The 15,814-nt window shown below is 42.9% G+C and overlaps 1 protein-coding gene and 1 non-coding gene across 6 annotated transcripts in view; one reads left to right on the plus strand and one right to left on the minus strand.

The window, feature by feature from the left end:
* The window catches only part of CLDN10 (claudin 10), a 121,441-nt gene that overhangs the window by 28,418 nt on the left and 77,209 nt on the right, over positions 1–15,814 (minus strand). For 2 of the 5 annotated variants that reach the window (XM_027589918.2, XM_027589915.2), the window contains exons 1-3: positions 8,016–8,300; positions 1,088–1,249; positions 918–999 (exon numbers count right to left, since the gene is read on the minus strand). In XM_027589918.2, coding sequence (XP_027445719.1) covers positions 918–999; positions 1,088–1,249; positions 8,016–8,235 — 464 coding nt within the window. In that variant the 5' untranslated portion in view covers positions 8,236–8,300. Of the gene's footprint in view, positions 1–917; positions 1,000–1,087; positions 1,250–8,015; positions 8,301–15,814 lie in introns of those variants that run through there. The other 3 variants (XM_027589916.1, XM_027589917.1, XM_027589919.2) reach the window with 2 other exon arrangements.
* On the plus strand, positions 14,625–14,732 carry LOC113921100. Its single transcript, XR_003519508.1, has one exon. It is a non-coding gene; the product is annotated as a U6 spliceosomal RNA (small nuclear RNA).

Raw genomic sequence — 15,814 nt, forward strand, 5'->3', positions numbered from 1 at the left:
AAAGCACCAGCTGCTAACTATCCACATGCATACAGATGTGGCTTCTACAGAAGTAGGTGGGTATATTCTCATGGAAGACAAAATACCATATATATTATTATTTCTAATTTGGTATCCCTGGGGTTTTCCCAAGGCAAAGAAAGAAGCCTAGGGAAAGTATAAAAACCAATAGCCCATAGTTAAAAAAACAAACACCTCCAACAGACTGACCTGTAAATGCCAAACCATTCCCCTGCAACCCGGACTGGTCACATCTGGGTGGTGTCCATGTCACTACAGAAGCATTTTTTAAAAACCGTGCATCATGTACAGTTTTTTTTTTAAATAAAGGTTTATCAGGTGGAGCTTGTCAAGGAGCTTGTCAAGGAGCCTTTTTTGTTAAAAGGCTAACAAAAAATGAAAAAAATGATACTTCATTGAGATGTCATTAACAGATCTCTAATCTTCAGGAGCATGGTCGCAGTTCCCATGTCAGTGTTTGAAACCATGACGGACTCTGGCCCACATACCAGAGGCTGACAAATATCAATCTGGATGGACATCAGTCAAGGCCAGCCCTTCATTTCCTGTTATCACACATCATCATTCTTTCCTCCCCACCTCACACCTCACTTCCACTTTTCCTCTACTTGACCCGAACTGAATGATGTCCAGTGGACAAAGTTTAGAATTTTAAATCCTGTGCCTTGAGCTTTTTAGAGACAAGACGCTATGTGACACCAATGCAGTAACTAAATGCATCTTTTGCCAATGCAGAACAGAATATGTTTACTCTTGAAATGATGTCATCAAATACTATCGCTCAGCGTGTCTCACTTTCATGCGCCGTGTAAGGAATTTATGTATCTTAATTTGGAAGATTAATCTGCATACATTTCCTGTAAGCTAGGAACAGACAGACTGAGAAGAGTACTTACTTCTGCTCAACATAGAGAGGATCAAAGAATTCCGTTGTGATTTTGTTTGCATACAGGGAACAACCGGTCATTGAGCACAACCCTACAAAGTATCAGAAGGAAAGTATCATGGTTAGTGTCCTTTCATTAACATCGTGAAGTACCTTGTTTGGGAGAAAGTTACTATTTACCTGACAGTATGAATACAATCCCAGCCAAACAAGCAATTTTAGCTTTGGCTTTATCTGAGCCTCCGACTTTGGTACACTTCATTCCAAACAGGGCAAATATGGAACCAAAAAAGCCCAGACTGACAGCAGCAATCATAAGTCCTCTACATGCCTGGATATAACCTGCAATTAGAATAGGTCATCTACATTAACAGAAAACATGTGGCTATCCAGGGAGAAATTCCCATTTTCCACTGTCCTTCTGAATGATTGCTCCTGTTTTCTGAAAAAATAACCATCATCGTAAGACAAGCAAGCAAGGAAAGCAAATTCATCTATACGGACTGCCTGCCTGTTCTATGTCACACACTTCTAAGATCGGCGTGTGCATAATCCTCAGGACAGATCCCTCAAGCGTTGGTATTCCCACATTCACGGTTAAGGACACAGAAGCAGCAGAGGTTCTAGGATACACCAGAGATGAGTCAGTAAGAGATTGAAACAGATTCCACCCAGTTCTGACTACAAAATCCTTCTTTGTAAGAAACATCGTCTGCCACTATCTCAACCCTCCTACTCCTTTGCACGCTGGACCTTTTAAATGGATGTTTTAATGGTTTTGACATTATAAAATTTATAATTGGGCAGCACAGCATTCCGATATTAGTGAAAGCTTATAAATGAGACCAATTGGAATCCCGTGATAAACCATGATGAGTCTAAATCAGGAAGTATTTTGATGACATTTCATTATTTTCAGGGCACACAGAAAAGGAGGGTTGTTTACTAAAGGAATATTCCATCGTTATGAAATTAACTGTGTACATATAAATGGATGCTTTCCAAGCCCCCAAAAACCTCATTCGATTGGGTTGTCTGATCATCTTCTGACCCCACCCATTTTCTTAACCACCTATTCTTATTTGCAGAGCCAAGGTGGGGGTAAACTTCGACGTGGCTTTTGTCCAGACACTAACAAATTCTAAAGCGATAGAATTTAAACCCATAAATTTTAAGCACATAAGGTCATTTTCATTTCAGCCTGAAACAGTGCCATATTTCAATCTGAAATAGTGATGGCATATACCAGGCATAAGTAAACATTTGTGGGGTAAATGAACATGAGTGTACATCAGGCTTACGTATGGAACTAAATTTTCTAATTTGAAAAAACTCATAAATACAGCGAGTCATTTACTGTTAGTGTTCTGGCAAAGTCTACAATAAATAACAATTCTAAGACTCCAGTAATTATAAATTCAAGAAATGATGCTGACAGGTCGCCTCCAGCCCATGTTCCTTTGAAATGAAATTTTAAGTTTCAATCCTATTGCTAGGATCCAGTCTGAAGAGTACACAGAAGATGCTCTGTTTAATTGCAACAAATCTAGGCCTCCACAAATGTAGACAGCAATGACAATGATCTATTTTATAACGTGAACTACCTCCAGAGACAAAGCAGTTCTACTGGTTGTAAGGTTATCAAAAACAGCAAAACAAATTTATTATTAGTACAACAGGATAAAGGAGGCTTATTTTGGTAGCAATAATCATGCTGCAGGGCTATCTGGGTCTCTGCTGCCAAAGACTGACCCAGGTTTTTTATTTTTATTTATTTATTTATTTTAAAGATTTTTATTTATTTGACAGAGACAGACAGCGAGAGAGGGAACACAAGCAGGGGGAGTGGGAGAGGGAGAAGCAGGCTTCCCGCCAAGGAGGAAGCCCAATGTGGGACTCGATCCCAGGACCCTGGGATCATGACCTGAGCTGAAGGCAGACGCTTAATGACTGAGCCACCCAGGCGCCCCTGACCCAGGTGTTTTAAAAGATTTCAACCCTCAGTCCCCCAGCCAGACCCCAGGGGGCAAGCAGAAGCACAGACAGACAGGAAGGCTGTTACTTAGTCCCTCGTAAGATTAAAGAACATCTATCAAGTTAAACACAACTGGCTCATCGTTTACCACCAGAGCTCCTGGGATAGTACGGTTTCATTTTTTCCAGAGATTTATTGTAATCTCTGGTTTGGAGGTCTGTTAGCTGACTCACTGCAGTCACTAAGCAGACAAAACAGCATGTGTGAGAGGTAGCCTCTATAATATATGCATAAAAATTATCCTACAAAACTTTAGCATTTACTTTAGTAATCGTACAGGCTTGGTGAACAGAAAAAGCAGGAGCCTGGCAAAAGGCTAAATCCCACAATCAGATCATTTAGAACACGGAATGTGTTTTCCCAGATGTAAATGGTGGTAAGAATCTCAGGCTGGGGCATTCAATCCTTAATATGACTTAATATGAAAATACCAGTAGTCTTTAAACTTTATTCAACCGTTTACCCATAATACTTCTTTCTGAGGTTCTCACTCTGTTCTCCTGTCTCAGCCCTCAGGCCTGCAGCAGGACTGGTCTACTGGCACAAGCAGGAGGGGAGAAATACTGTTTCTGATGTGCTCGGGTCCTTCCTCAGTACCAACCAGAACCCTGACCCGGAGGGAAAGATACCTGTCTCCAGCCTCCAACAACGGCAGTAACCTGCTAACTTGCTGCATGCACAAAGGAAGGCACCTGACCAGCACAATCACTGGCTACATTTTCTGAACCAGGGAACAAATAACAGGGATTGGGGTTCTCCGCAGGGTAAAGCACCCCCTGGCTGTCGGCTGTAGACGGAAACCCAGTGTTGGGAAGCCTCGGTTGTGTAAATTCGGGGCTACCAGTCCTTAAAACACCCACAGACACAGGCTTAGGTGACTTCCAACAAACTCAAGAGTTTATCTTTTGCAAGGCTGACCTCTACAACCTTGCTTTTTTTAACAGTCCCAGAGGGCAAAACTTGTAAGTAACACCATCAAGTGAAGTGGTAGTAAAAACCTAGTCAAGGAGGCCATTATTTTTGACAGGTCTAATTTACTGACACCTTTAATAGCTAATTAACACATTAAAGTGCTGAGGCATGAACATATTTACTTAGAAGTTCTCTGCCATATAATTTATAGTTAACTCAATTGGAAGAAACATTCCCACTAACAAAAATAGATGGCATGTACTAAAAACAACCTGGTTGAAAATGATTCTTAGATGAAGTTCACGCAGTGCTTTGAAAGGAATAGGAGCTGGAGATAAACAGAAATCACTAGCTTGTTCAACTGTGAAATTTTCAATTAGTAAAATACAGGGACTTTAAAATTAATGAATTCCGTTGGAGGAAACCTTCAAGGTGTCCCTTAAAAGTTAAGTGATTTCCAAATGGTGTGTGCCTTATTTTCCATTTCAAAGGAGCAAAAATGAAAACATCCACTTGGTGGAGACAACTCCCTAGTAGCAGCCAGAGTGAGTTGCTGGATAAAGGGGAGAAAAAACAATGTGTTTTTCTTATGCAGGTAGCTTTGTGTACTTTTTGCAAATCCTCTGAAAGAGGAGTGGAACGGGAGGAAGGCATGAACTCTGAGGCTCAGCTCTGGATCTTCTACTTATTTACCTTCTGTGTGTCCTGATTACATGACCTTCTCTCTCTTGAGCCTCAGTGTACTCATCTGTAAAACAGGGAGAAAGCACTACCTTCAAAGGATGAACCATACAAACAGTGTCTGGTGAGTGATAAGAAACTCACCAAAGCTTCCCTCTATCATACTAAGATGGATTCTAAGCAGAACTTGGAGTTGGTGTCTTAACATAAAATTAAATCTACACATTTAGCTTTTCTCGGCCTCATTTTCCTTATAGGGAAAATGGGGGTTACGATGATAACCCCCTGAGGATAAGGAATCGGAGCTTTGACCTCATGTAGAAAATTCGGAAAAATGTCTCCATCATCTGCATCCAAGAAGCTCCTTCTTCCCCCTAAGGCTAGAGAGAGCTGTGAGCCTTCTCTCTTCCTTCTTGCATTCTCTTTTTAGTCTAGAGCTTCTGCCTGGTTTAAGGGGAGGACTGGCTTGCTCAGGCCTGTGGTCACCAAGGCCTACAGTAATGCAGCCTTCTCTGCCACTTCAGCGTAGTGCCAGGAAGTCCAATGTGCAGTGTGATGTTGGCTGCACCTGCTTCAGAACCAGCATCCAAAAGATGCACCTGCCCTGGGGAACACAGCAGAGAGCTGACAGAGGGGCCTGCTCTGAGAAGGTCAACTTACAGGAGGGGGGATCAACTCCTCTCTACATGAAAACAAAGTTGTGTGATTAAGCCCCCCAAAATGTTATTCTGAGAGACACAGAAAAGTAAGGCTTATCACCTTGGGATAGGCAATGCCTTCTTAAGTCACAGAAGGCAGACACAGCAGGAAGAAACTGATAAATCTGATCACAGTACACAATTTAAAGTTTTGTATAAGAAAAGGCATCATAAATTTAAAGACAAGCAATGGGCTGAGATTGCAACATATATAACAAATCAAGGATTGACATCCAGAATTAAAAAAAAAAAGACAAATCATTTATGGGCACTAGGCTGGCTCAGAGTCAGAAGACTCTTGATCTCGGGGGTTATGAGTTTGATCCCCACACTGGGTGCAGAGATTACGTGGATAGAGAAATAAACTTAAAAATGATCACGTAGGGGTGCCTGGCTGGCTCAGTCGGTGGAGCCTGCGACTCTTGACCTTGGGGTTGTATGTTTGAATCCCACACTGGGTGTACAGATTACTTAAAAATAAAATCTTAAAAAAAAATCATTTATATTAAGAGGAAACAACAGACTGTGGGCATAAGATATAGACAGGCAATGTCTGAAAGAAAAAGAAAGTGGTTAATAAATACATGATAAGATGGTAAAAAATCACTGGTAAAAACTAGGGAAATACCAATGAAAATGATAACATGATACTATGTCACCCATGATGCTGGATGAAAAACTCAGTGGTGAGAATGCAGACAAACAGGCATTCTCATATGTTGTTGGTGGACTGTAATTTGGCAGGATAAACTGAACATTAAAATGTATCATCTACTGCCCTGACAGTACCATTTCTCAGTAACTACTTTACAGAAATACACATGTGCACAAAAAGATGAATATGAAGATTTTCAGTACAGCACTAACAACGGAATGCTAGAAAGGGTCCATTGTCCAACAATGAGAAAGTGGTTCAACAAACCAGTTTGTCCAGACTTACGAATACTATGCAGTTGTTAAAAAGAGTTACTTCTATATGTCTTGGCTTGGAAAGATATGTTTTTACTTTTAGAACATTGTAGAACAATAGGGAGTATGAAGTCATTTGTGTTTTTTAAAGTCATTTTCTAGACATATGAGCACACATGAAAGGCCATTTTGCAAGTTGGGTTGTACATAAATGTCACTCCTTCCTTTTCTCCATCCTCAACTCTCTCCAAAGCCTCATAATTGAGGGCTATGCCCCCCTCCCTCCTCACTACCTGACCTTCCCCCAAGTCTCCCTGCCAACTTCAGTCTCACCTCGGATACATAATGTGACAACTTCGCCATTCTGCACCCCATCACTCTTCACAGAGCATTTATTTCTCACTCCTCTCTTTCGTCCCCCAGCTGTCTTATAGAAGGAAGCCGACGTACCTGGCACACTATCTCAGGTAACAATACAGTTAACAGCAGAAGAATGCACTTAGGACAGTAATCATCAATCCCACGTTCCTGAATGTAAACCACAGAAACAAGAGCCTGCCTGTTCAGAGCATCTACCTGAATGTGTGCTCTACAGACCACAGGAAATTCAACAGTAATTCTAAGGGATCAACAGTGTCCCAGCTACTTCTTTTACACAACAGGACGAAGACCTGGGTGTCACCCATCTAAAACCAGGCACATATTCCTGTTTATATGGAGGTCCTATCAAATACCACATTGAGCAACAGTTTGCTTTTCATGGCTAGCACCATCTTAAGGGAATTAATTCTTGTCTTTTATTGAATCAGCTATGCAAATAAAAACCTGCAGTGGAATAACAAAATTTTTTTTAAAAAAGAAGGAAAGAAAACACCTCAAAACTAGAGATAAGGCAAATGAGTATCCTTAACATTACCCCGGGATCTATTTAGTCATGTGCTATAAAATCCGGAAGAAATGAGCCTAGAACTTGAGCAGTCATTGTAACTGGGTTGACATCTACTGTTCTCTTGAAACTAACACAGAGCCAGTTTTCTACGTGACCATCCACCTGTCGCTCTAATGCAATTCACCATAGAACCCAACTAAAAAGAACAAAGCAGAAAGCAATCTACAAAAGAACAACAGGAGACCCGGAGAGCAGATGAGGGAGGCAGGGACACAGGCCTTGGCAGTCTCCGGCACAAGATTCTTGCTAGCCACATTCTCTACCCACTGCAGCATAGGCAAGGGCTATTTATTTGCATAAAACTTGGAGGAAGCATTAAAGCCCAGGAGGACACATTTGTTGAAGCGTGGGGTTGTTTTGTTTTTTTTTCCCCTTGGGTGGGGGGTGGGGGGAGGTGGGAATGGGATGACACTCCCTGCAATATGTCACTTTTTCCCTTGCCTATTTTTAAAACAACTAACAAAATGGTTAAAGGGAGTTGAGGACAAGCAAATTCGGCTTTGACAAGCCGATGATACCACTTTAATCAGGACCCAGCTCATTCGGGGAGTGCTGGGTGAAGGAGACAAGCGTGACTCGGTGGCCTAACGGTCCCCGAGAGATGGGGATCCCGCAATCATGTCCTCGACTCTCAGAACTGCGAAGGTGCTTCCCTCCGCCGCCCCCCGACGCCTGAGTCGCCCACCCCACCCAGATGTGTCCCCCTCTCCCGCCCCGGGGTGCCGGGCTCAGGCAGGCGCCCCCGACGGACACGCGTCCGGGCACGGCGACGACGGGCATGGGGGCTCTCCGTGGCTCCCTCAGGCTCGGAGGGGTCTGGCCCGGGAGTCCCGCCGGGGGGGGGGGCGGTCACGGGGCCAAGAGGGCACCCCGCCTGGCCGGGCAGGAGCGAGGGCTGGGGGCAGGGGCCGAGGGGATGCAGACCGTCCAGCGCCAGCATGGAGGGGAAGTCCTTGCAGTTGGAGACTCCCGTGGAGTCGGTAACGCACGTCTTCCACAGGTTGGCCCAATAGGTGGCGGTGGTGATGACCGTGCCGTCGATGGTGGACACCTTCCAGTAGTCGGTGGGCAGCGTGGAGGACACCAGCACCCAGCCGGAGATGGAAACCATGAAGGCGATGATCTCCGAGGCCGTGCTCGCCATGCCGCCGGCTACAGCCGCGCTCGCGCTCGCGCTCGCGCTCTCGCTTCCACTCGGTGCCACGACCCCCCCCCACCCCGCGCTCCCCGACCCGGGGCTCCGCCCCCGCCCCGCCCCCGCCCCGCCCCGTCCGCGGACCGGCGCTAGGGGGCGCGCACGGGCCCGAGTCCAGGACGCTCCCTCCTGGGCCGAGAGGGCTGGCGGGGAGCTCTTAGGCTCGCTGCCCGGGTTCTCTCCAAACGGCTGGCCCGGCGCCCGCGGTCGGGGGAAATGTGGCCTGCGTGCCCCTCGCCCCCAGCCCCCGTATCTCAGGGCCGGGACCGTGGAGAGCTGCTATCCTGTTGGACAGACTGGCAGCAGGACGTGGACAATCTGCTACGTCCCGCCCCCACCGTCACCCCTCCACCTCCCTAGCCCTACCCCTGGCAAATAGCTTGGTTTCTAGAGTGTAAAAACAGAGCAGAAAAAGCCTTTTGTGCGGCGCCTGGGTGGCTCAGTTGCTAAGCATCTGCCTTCGGCTCAGGTCATGATCCCAGGATCCTGGGATCCAGCCCCAAATCGGGCTTCCTGCTCAGCGGGGAGCCTGCTTCTCCCTCTTCCCCTCCCACTGCTTGTGTTCTCTCCCTCTGTGTCAAATAAATAAATAAAATCTTAAAAAAGAAAAAGCCTTTTGTGAGCTCCGAAAGGACACGGCCTGAACTCTAAAGGTTTTCATGCTATGCTCGTTTGCGTGACCCTGTTCAGTCTGTCACGGAGGGATGACTGCAGTTCTGGGCTTAAAATCGGCCTTGCCCTAAAATCCTGCAGTTCTTTTTGGCCCCGTGATATGCAGAGAGTCATTGTAAAGAGGTGTGTGGCACGGGCCTAAATTCAAGACATCAGCATATGCAGAGCACAAGCTCCATCGGAGCCTTCGCTGCAATTTCGATCTTGAATGTTCCAGCCACATAGCTTGTGCTAATGCACTAAGCGGAGGACGTGCATTTAAGACATTTTGCCTGTATGGTCCCGTCAGGCTCCCAGTTCTGTGAGTCTATTCTATCAGCTGATGGCTCTATCACAGTGGAAACTGTTCCACATCTTGTTCTACTTTTTTTTAGGACTACCACCTTTTGCACCTAAATGAAGAATAAACTCATTCATTTCTTCATTGCTGTCTCGAGTTAAGCATAAAGATCAAGGTGTCCTTTCAGTTTCTGAGGTCACAAATCTGGGCATAAATGACAGAACAAAGACATTGGCTTTACTGTGGGGTTATTATTTGTCCATTTAAAGTTCTTGCAGTTCTTGGTATGAGCTTTCAGGATTCACTTCTTGCCAAAAGTAACCAAAGGTCTAAAACCTATAAATCAGTCCTCTACAATAAAGCTAGTTGCTACCCCTGTGTTTCACACTTTCACTCATTGTGAAGAGTTTCTCAATTCCTCTTTGCCACTTTTTTTCTAATATCTATATATTTTTATTTTAATTCCAGTGTAATTAACATATAGTGTTAATATTAGTTTCAGGTATACAATATAGAATTCAACAATTCTATACATTGCTCAGTGCTCATCACGATAAGTGTGCTCTTGTCACTTTTTGTTTTAACCAATGGGTGCAGAATGAAATCGGAAGTGATTAGATGTCTGTGAAGAAAAGAGGAGGCTGGATTATAGAATCATCAAAATTTACATTTGGAAGGACCATTTGAGACCATTAGGACACACTCCACACTCGGCCCAATGATTCTATTTCTTGAGATTTTTTTTTTAAGATTTTATTTTTATTTATTTATTTGACAGAGAGACAGTGAGAGGGAACATAAGCAGGGACAGAGGCAGAGGGAGAAGCAGGCTTCCCTCTGAGCAGGGAGCCCGATGCGGGGCTCAATCCCAGAGTCCTGGGATCATGACCTGAGCCGAAGGAAGACGCTTAATGATGGAGCCACCCAGGCACCCCTTTCTTGAGATATTCTTGAGATTCGGTTCATGCTAAAACTTCGGCCCCATGAGGTTCAGTGCATGTGTTCTGGTTTGGTTTTGTATTGTGTTGACAGCCTTTTAGAAAGTTTTTCTGTATAATGAACTCAAACCTATCTCTCTCTCTTTTTTTTTAAGATTTTTATTTACTTCAGAGACAGAGCACAGAGGGAGAAGGAGAGGCAGACCCCTGCTGAGCAGGGAGCCTGATGCAGTGCTCAATCCAAGGACCCCAGGATCATGACCCAAGTGGAAGGCAGATGCTTAACTGTCTGAGCCACCCAGGCGCCCCAAACCTGTCTCTTTTTCTTCCACCCAAATGCTGTCATCTGTGCTGAGACAACACAGGGTAAGTCCTACTCTTGAGCCATGCAACAGCCCAGGGAACTGTGTTGTGTGTGCATGGTCATGTCATGCTTCATAGGAATGGGAATAAGGGTGAAGATTGTGTGCATATGGGTTCCATTTCTATACTGCTCTTGGTCCCACCTTATCCTGGTGTGTCAAGGTTAAAAACAGTTTGGGAAGCACCTGGCACCCCTCATCTTTCTCATCTTTGCTGCCATTCAAATTGATCACCTTTGACTATTGACTACAAAGTATCCACTATTCTTTTGTACGATTTGCCTTTTTAACAAGCTTTTATCATCTCATTTCTTGCCCTCCAGCGTATTTCCACTATTATTTCTCTGCCATATTCTTTTCTGACTGATATGCCTATTTCTAAAGCAGTTTACTATTCAGAAAACACAAAAAGTCATGAACCAGGACATTCCCTATGGAGTTTCCTAAAATTCAAAATTGCACAAATTTTGGTTTTGTACTTTATTTCGAGCCTTGTTTGAGAGTCTCTTTGTGTCTTCCTCCTGGTAGGTACTCACTAGATTTATTGATTCTTTCTTTTTCTTTTTTTTTTTCCCAGACAAAACCCTGAGTCACTTTTGACACATAAAAAGTATAGTATTGTGACTCTGAAGACTCAAGCAGTTTCTAATTTTTCAATAGGTTGGTTATAAATTTCATTGTTTGGAACCAAAAACTCATTGTTTGTTTTAAAGAAAGAACTATGAAGAATGGTTTGGTGTTTTAGACCAGCCCCTGAATGTTTATTTAACAGATTATGTAGCTTTCCCTATTGTACTTAAAAAAAAAAAATCCATAAACCCAGGGGTGCCTGGGTGGCTCAGTCAGTTGAGTGGCTGACTCTTGATTTCCGCTCAGGTCATGATCCCAGGGTCCTGGGATCGAGCCCCTGTGCAGGCTTGATGCGCAGCGGAGAGTCTGCTTGTGGATTCTCTCTCTCCCTCTGCCCCTCCCCTTGCTCATGTGGGCTCACTCTCTCTGTCTCTCTCTAAAATAAATAAATAAATCTTAAAAAAAAATCCATAAACCCAGATCACCATTGCAACATAGTTTCCAGAGGAAATAAATTCGGAATTCCAACTTAGAACTCCAAGAAAGACTTTCTCTCTCTCTGCTGCATCACCAGATCATTTAAGCCCAGAATCTCTAGGGGTAGCTCTGGGAGTGAGTTTTCCAAAGCTTCTAATGTATAATCTGGCTGGGAACCACAGCTCTGACTCTGAGATGCATATATATATGCATATAAAGTGTTTGTTTAGTAAAGCAGATGGTGTGCATTATAGAGAGAAAGATTATTAATCTCTTGGTTGAAAACTTTGAAAAAAGAAATATTCTTTTACTGTAGAGACTATAGCCCACAATTTCAACTTCAAAGGGGTTGAAAATACCTTAAGGGATCCATAAATTAAGAGCTGGATGACAGCACTATTAGCTCCTTTGCCCGCTGAAACAGACTAGGGTCGTCACGCCTGTGGATTTGATTCATTTCTTTTACTTTTATCCTTTGTCCGTTGTATGAGGTTGGACAACCTAAACTCTTTTCTTTTTCTTCCCTGGCACCTACGGCATAATTGCCAAAAAGTTCTATTTTAGAGCCCACAAATGCCTGACCAAAAGATGAAAACGTTAACTTCCTTTAGTACCTAAAGAATATTATGTAATGAATCAAGCATTTATTTTAAAATGTCTTCTGTCGCAAGCATTTCAAAACCTGTTTAGTCAGAAGAAACCTGAACATAGTACATAGTACAGACAAAAACGTAATTCAACATAAGAATATCTAGAAAATGAAAACAGACTGAATAGAGATTTTTTAAAATCTCTAAATAAATGGCCTGTTTCACTTTAAGATTATAGAGTCCCAAATAACCTTTGCAGTTAATCTGCAAACCCATTTACAGAGTACCTTTCCACTGATAAATGTTTCCTTATTTTCTTTAGGATTCAGTTCACTGAAATTTTTACTTAATTATTCGGGACAATCTACCCTTAATTTGAATATAAGGTGAATACAGCTAGAAAGTTACGTCTCCAAATTATTCAAAGTAACATCTTAATTAACAATAATCTGGTCTTTACAAAAAAACTAGATTTTTTCCAATATGAAAATGCTAATTTATCTATAAATTAATAAATTTGACATGGAGGCAGCTAACGTCCTGAAATATATTCTGAACCTTTCCACTTTTGAGACCTAAATCACTGAGATTAGCATTGGAAGTTATTTCTTTGGCATTATTATGGTTATTAAGAAAAAATAGAGGACCCCCCCAGGGTTGTTCAATAGGAGTGAAACCAGTTTAGCTGACTAAACAGGAAATTTGCAGAAATTCTTGAGATTCAACTCACCTGCCAAACAACACAGGTGTGCCTCTTAACAACTCAAGGATTTTCTAGGCATCAAATTTGGTTTCAGTATACATTAGCTCCTTCCTAGATTCCAGTGAGGTGGGTGCTGCTAATCAGGTGGGAAGAAACTGAAGTCCTGATAAATATAGTATTAACTAAAAAAACAACTACCCAGGAGCCAAATAATGTTACACCATGTTAGAGAAGACATTAATGCCGATACTAAGAGAGTAAAATAGCATATCTGTGTTCTTTTTCCTTCCCTTTTCCCTAAGACTGTTTATCTTAATGCTCTACACTAATTCTATGATATTTATAATCTCCATAGCATGAAAGCTACAGAGTGATAGTATTATGAGAATGAACACTCGTGCTCATCATTGCATCATTAATCATATACTTGTGTGTATATATGTATAAATATATAATTTTTCTGCAAATTATGAGGAAACAGTGTTTTTATTTTGGCATTTAGTATCCTCTGAGGCTGTACTGTATCAGAATGTTTCAATGGGGGACGCCTGGGTGGCTCAGTTGTTTAAATGTCTGCCTTTGGCTCAGGTCTTGATCCCAGGGTCCTGGGATGAAGCCTCATCCGGCTCCCTGCTCAGCGGGGAGTCTGCTTCTCCCTCTCCCTCTGCCTGTCTCCCTAGCTTGTGTTCTCTCTCTCTCTGAAGTAAATAAAAATCTTTAAAAAAAATTTCACTTAAAAATAACAAACAATGTCCCGGGCAATGCTGATTCATTGAAGTGTCTGGAACACTTTTCTTAAAATGGATTTGTGTTTGGGGCGCCTGGGTGGCTCAGTCGTTAAGCATCTGCCTTCGGCTCAGGTCGCGATCCCAGGGTCCTGGGATCGAGCCCCGCATCGGGCTCCCTGCTCAGCTGGGAGTCTGCTTCTCCCTCTCCCACTCCCCCGCTTGCATTTCGTCTCTCGCTCTTGCTGTCTCTCTTTCAAATAAATAAATAAAATATTATTTTTTAAATGCATTTGTGTTTGTGTGTAGATGAAGAAATGTACATGCATATGTCTGTATATATATGTACGTACACACACACATTATAAAAAATTCATTAGAGTACTCTGTTAGTTCTGTCTTTTCCATGCTTTGAGTCCTGTACTATGCTCTCAGCCAGTTAGAATTTAATGAGCACCCACCGTTTTCCCTTACTATCCTGAATTGGGGGTCTTCTGTGGTGTATGGTATTTACCTTGCTATGGACTGTCTCTCTTACGTTTATTTTGTTTTCTGATGAAGTTTTGACCCATATTAGCTAAAGAGTGAGCTACGATAAAACAAAGGAAAGGGTCCCATTCAGATGTAAAACGCAAAGTTTTTTGCTTTCCATTTTTCACTAGGTACTTCTGAGTTGTTTCTGGAAAAGCTATATCCCACGACATGCCCACAGCAGGGAGGGATGGATCTTGTTTTTTCATATCCTCGCAATACTTATTCCATCTGACTATATAATTATTATCACTTTAAAACCCAAGTTTCTTTATCTCCAAAGTTCACGTTCTTACTATATTTAAGTGATATCCTAGTCATTCCAATTCTGAGGGCACTTAAAGATATGTTTTTAAAGATAAAAAAATACAAATACTGAAACGTTCCAGAGACGGCTGCCTGGCTCAGTCGGAAGAGCATGCGGCTCTTGATCTCAGGGTCATAAGTTCAAGCCCCATGTTGGGTGTAGAGTTGCTTAAATAAAACTCAAGTGCTCACTTCAGCGGCACAGATACTAAAATTGGAAGGATACAGAGAAGATTAGCACTGGCCCCTGCATAAGGATGACACACAAATTCTTGAAGCGTTCCATATTTAAAAAAAAAAAAAGTTCCAGACATTACCTCCTCTTATCTGATTATGAGAGAAAAACAGGGGTGTGGGAAGAGAGAAGTTTGGAATATTGCACTGAGATATCAGGGAGGCAGATGTGTATGTATCAGAGAAGTAGAGACATGGAAGTAAAAGGGAAAGAAGAGTGACATGTAGTAACGAAGATGTTTTCTCTTTACTTTTTTCAAAGATTTATTTATTTCAGAAAGAGAGAGCACGCGCACACGCACGCTGCAAGTGGGGGGGAAGGGCAGAGGGTAAGAATCTCAAGCAGACTTCTTGCTGAGCGTAAAGCCCCCCATAACGTGGGGCTCAACCCCACAACTCAGAGATCATGACCTGAGCTGAAATCAGGAGTCAGACGCTCAACTGACTGAGCCATCCAGGCGCCTCGGATGCTTTCTCTTTAAAACATTGATTGGGGGCGCCTGGGTGGCTCAGTCGTTAAGCGTCTGCCTTCGGCTCAGGTCATGGTCCCAGGGTCCTGGGATCGAGTCCCGCATCAGGCTCCCTGCTCCGCGGGAAGCCTGCTTCTCCCTCTCCCACTCCCCCTGCTTGTGTTCCTGCTCTCTCTGTCTCTCTCTCTGTCAAATAAATAACTAAAATCTTAAAAAAAAAAAAAAAAACATTGATTGGGAGTGAAAGTGATTAAGAGTAGGAGGTGATGAAGAGGACTTTTCAGATGAGCTTGTATGTATGTGTGGAATGAGGAGAGAGAGGCAGGACCATTGACTGATTTCTGCCTCCCTGGGTTGTTTTAGCCCTCTCTTTCTCTCAGATATATAGATATAGAGCGTTGGAGAATTAATGTATCTAAAAAGCAATAGTTCACGTTTGGGGAGATGAGGAAAAGGTGGAAAACAATGATGGAATTAAGCATTCATGTCATGTCAGCACGATCAATTTCCTCTTTATTTTTTTCTTTTAGAGTTGATTGTCCAAGTTTCGGAAAACAAACTTGTAACCACAATCACCTCATCACCAAACATTATGTTTTATTTGCTAGATGTGCCCAAAATGCAAGTTTTCCTGCCCATTGACCTTTGTGTTCCATTTCCTCTCCCATAT

This window comes from Zalophus californianus, chromosome 3 (assembly GCF_009762305.2).
Source record: "Zalophus californianus isolate mZalCal1 chromosome 3, mZalCal1.pri.v2, whole genome shotgun sequence".
NCBI classification, from domain to species: Eukaryota; Metazoa; Chordata; class Mammalia; order Carnivora; family Otariidae; genus Zalophus; species Zalophus californianus.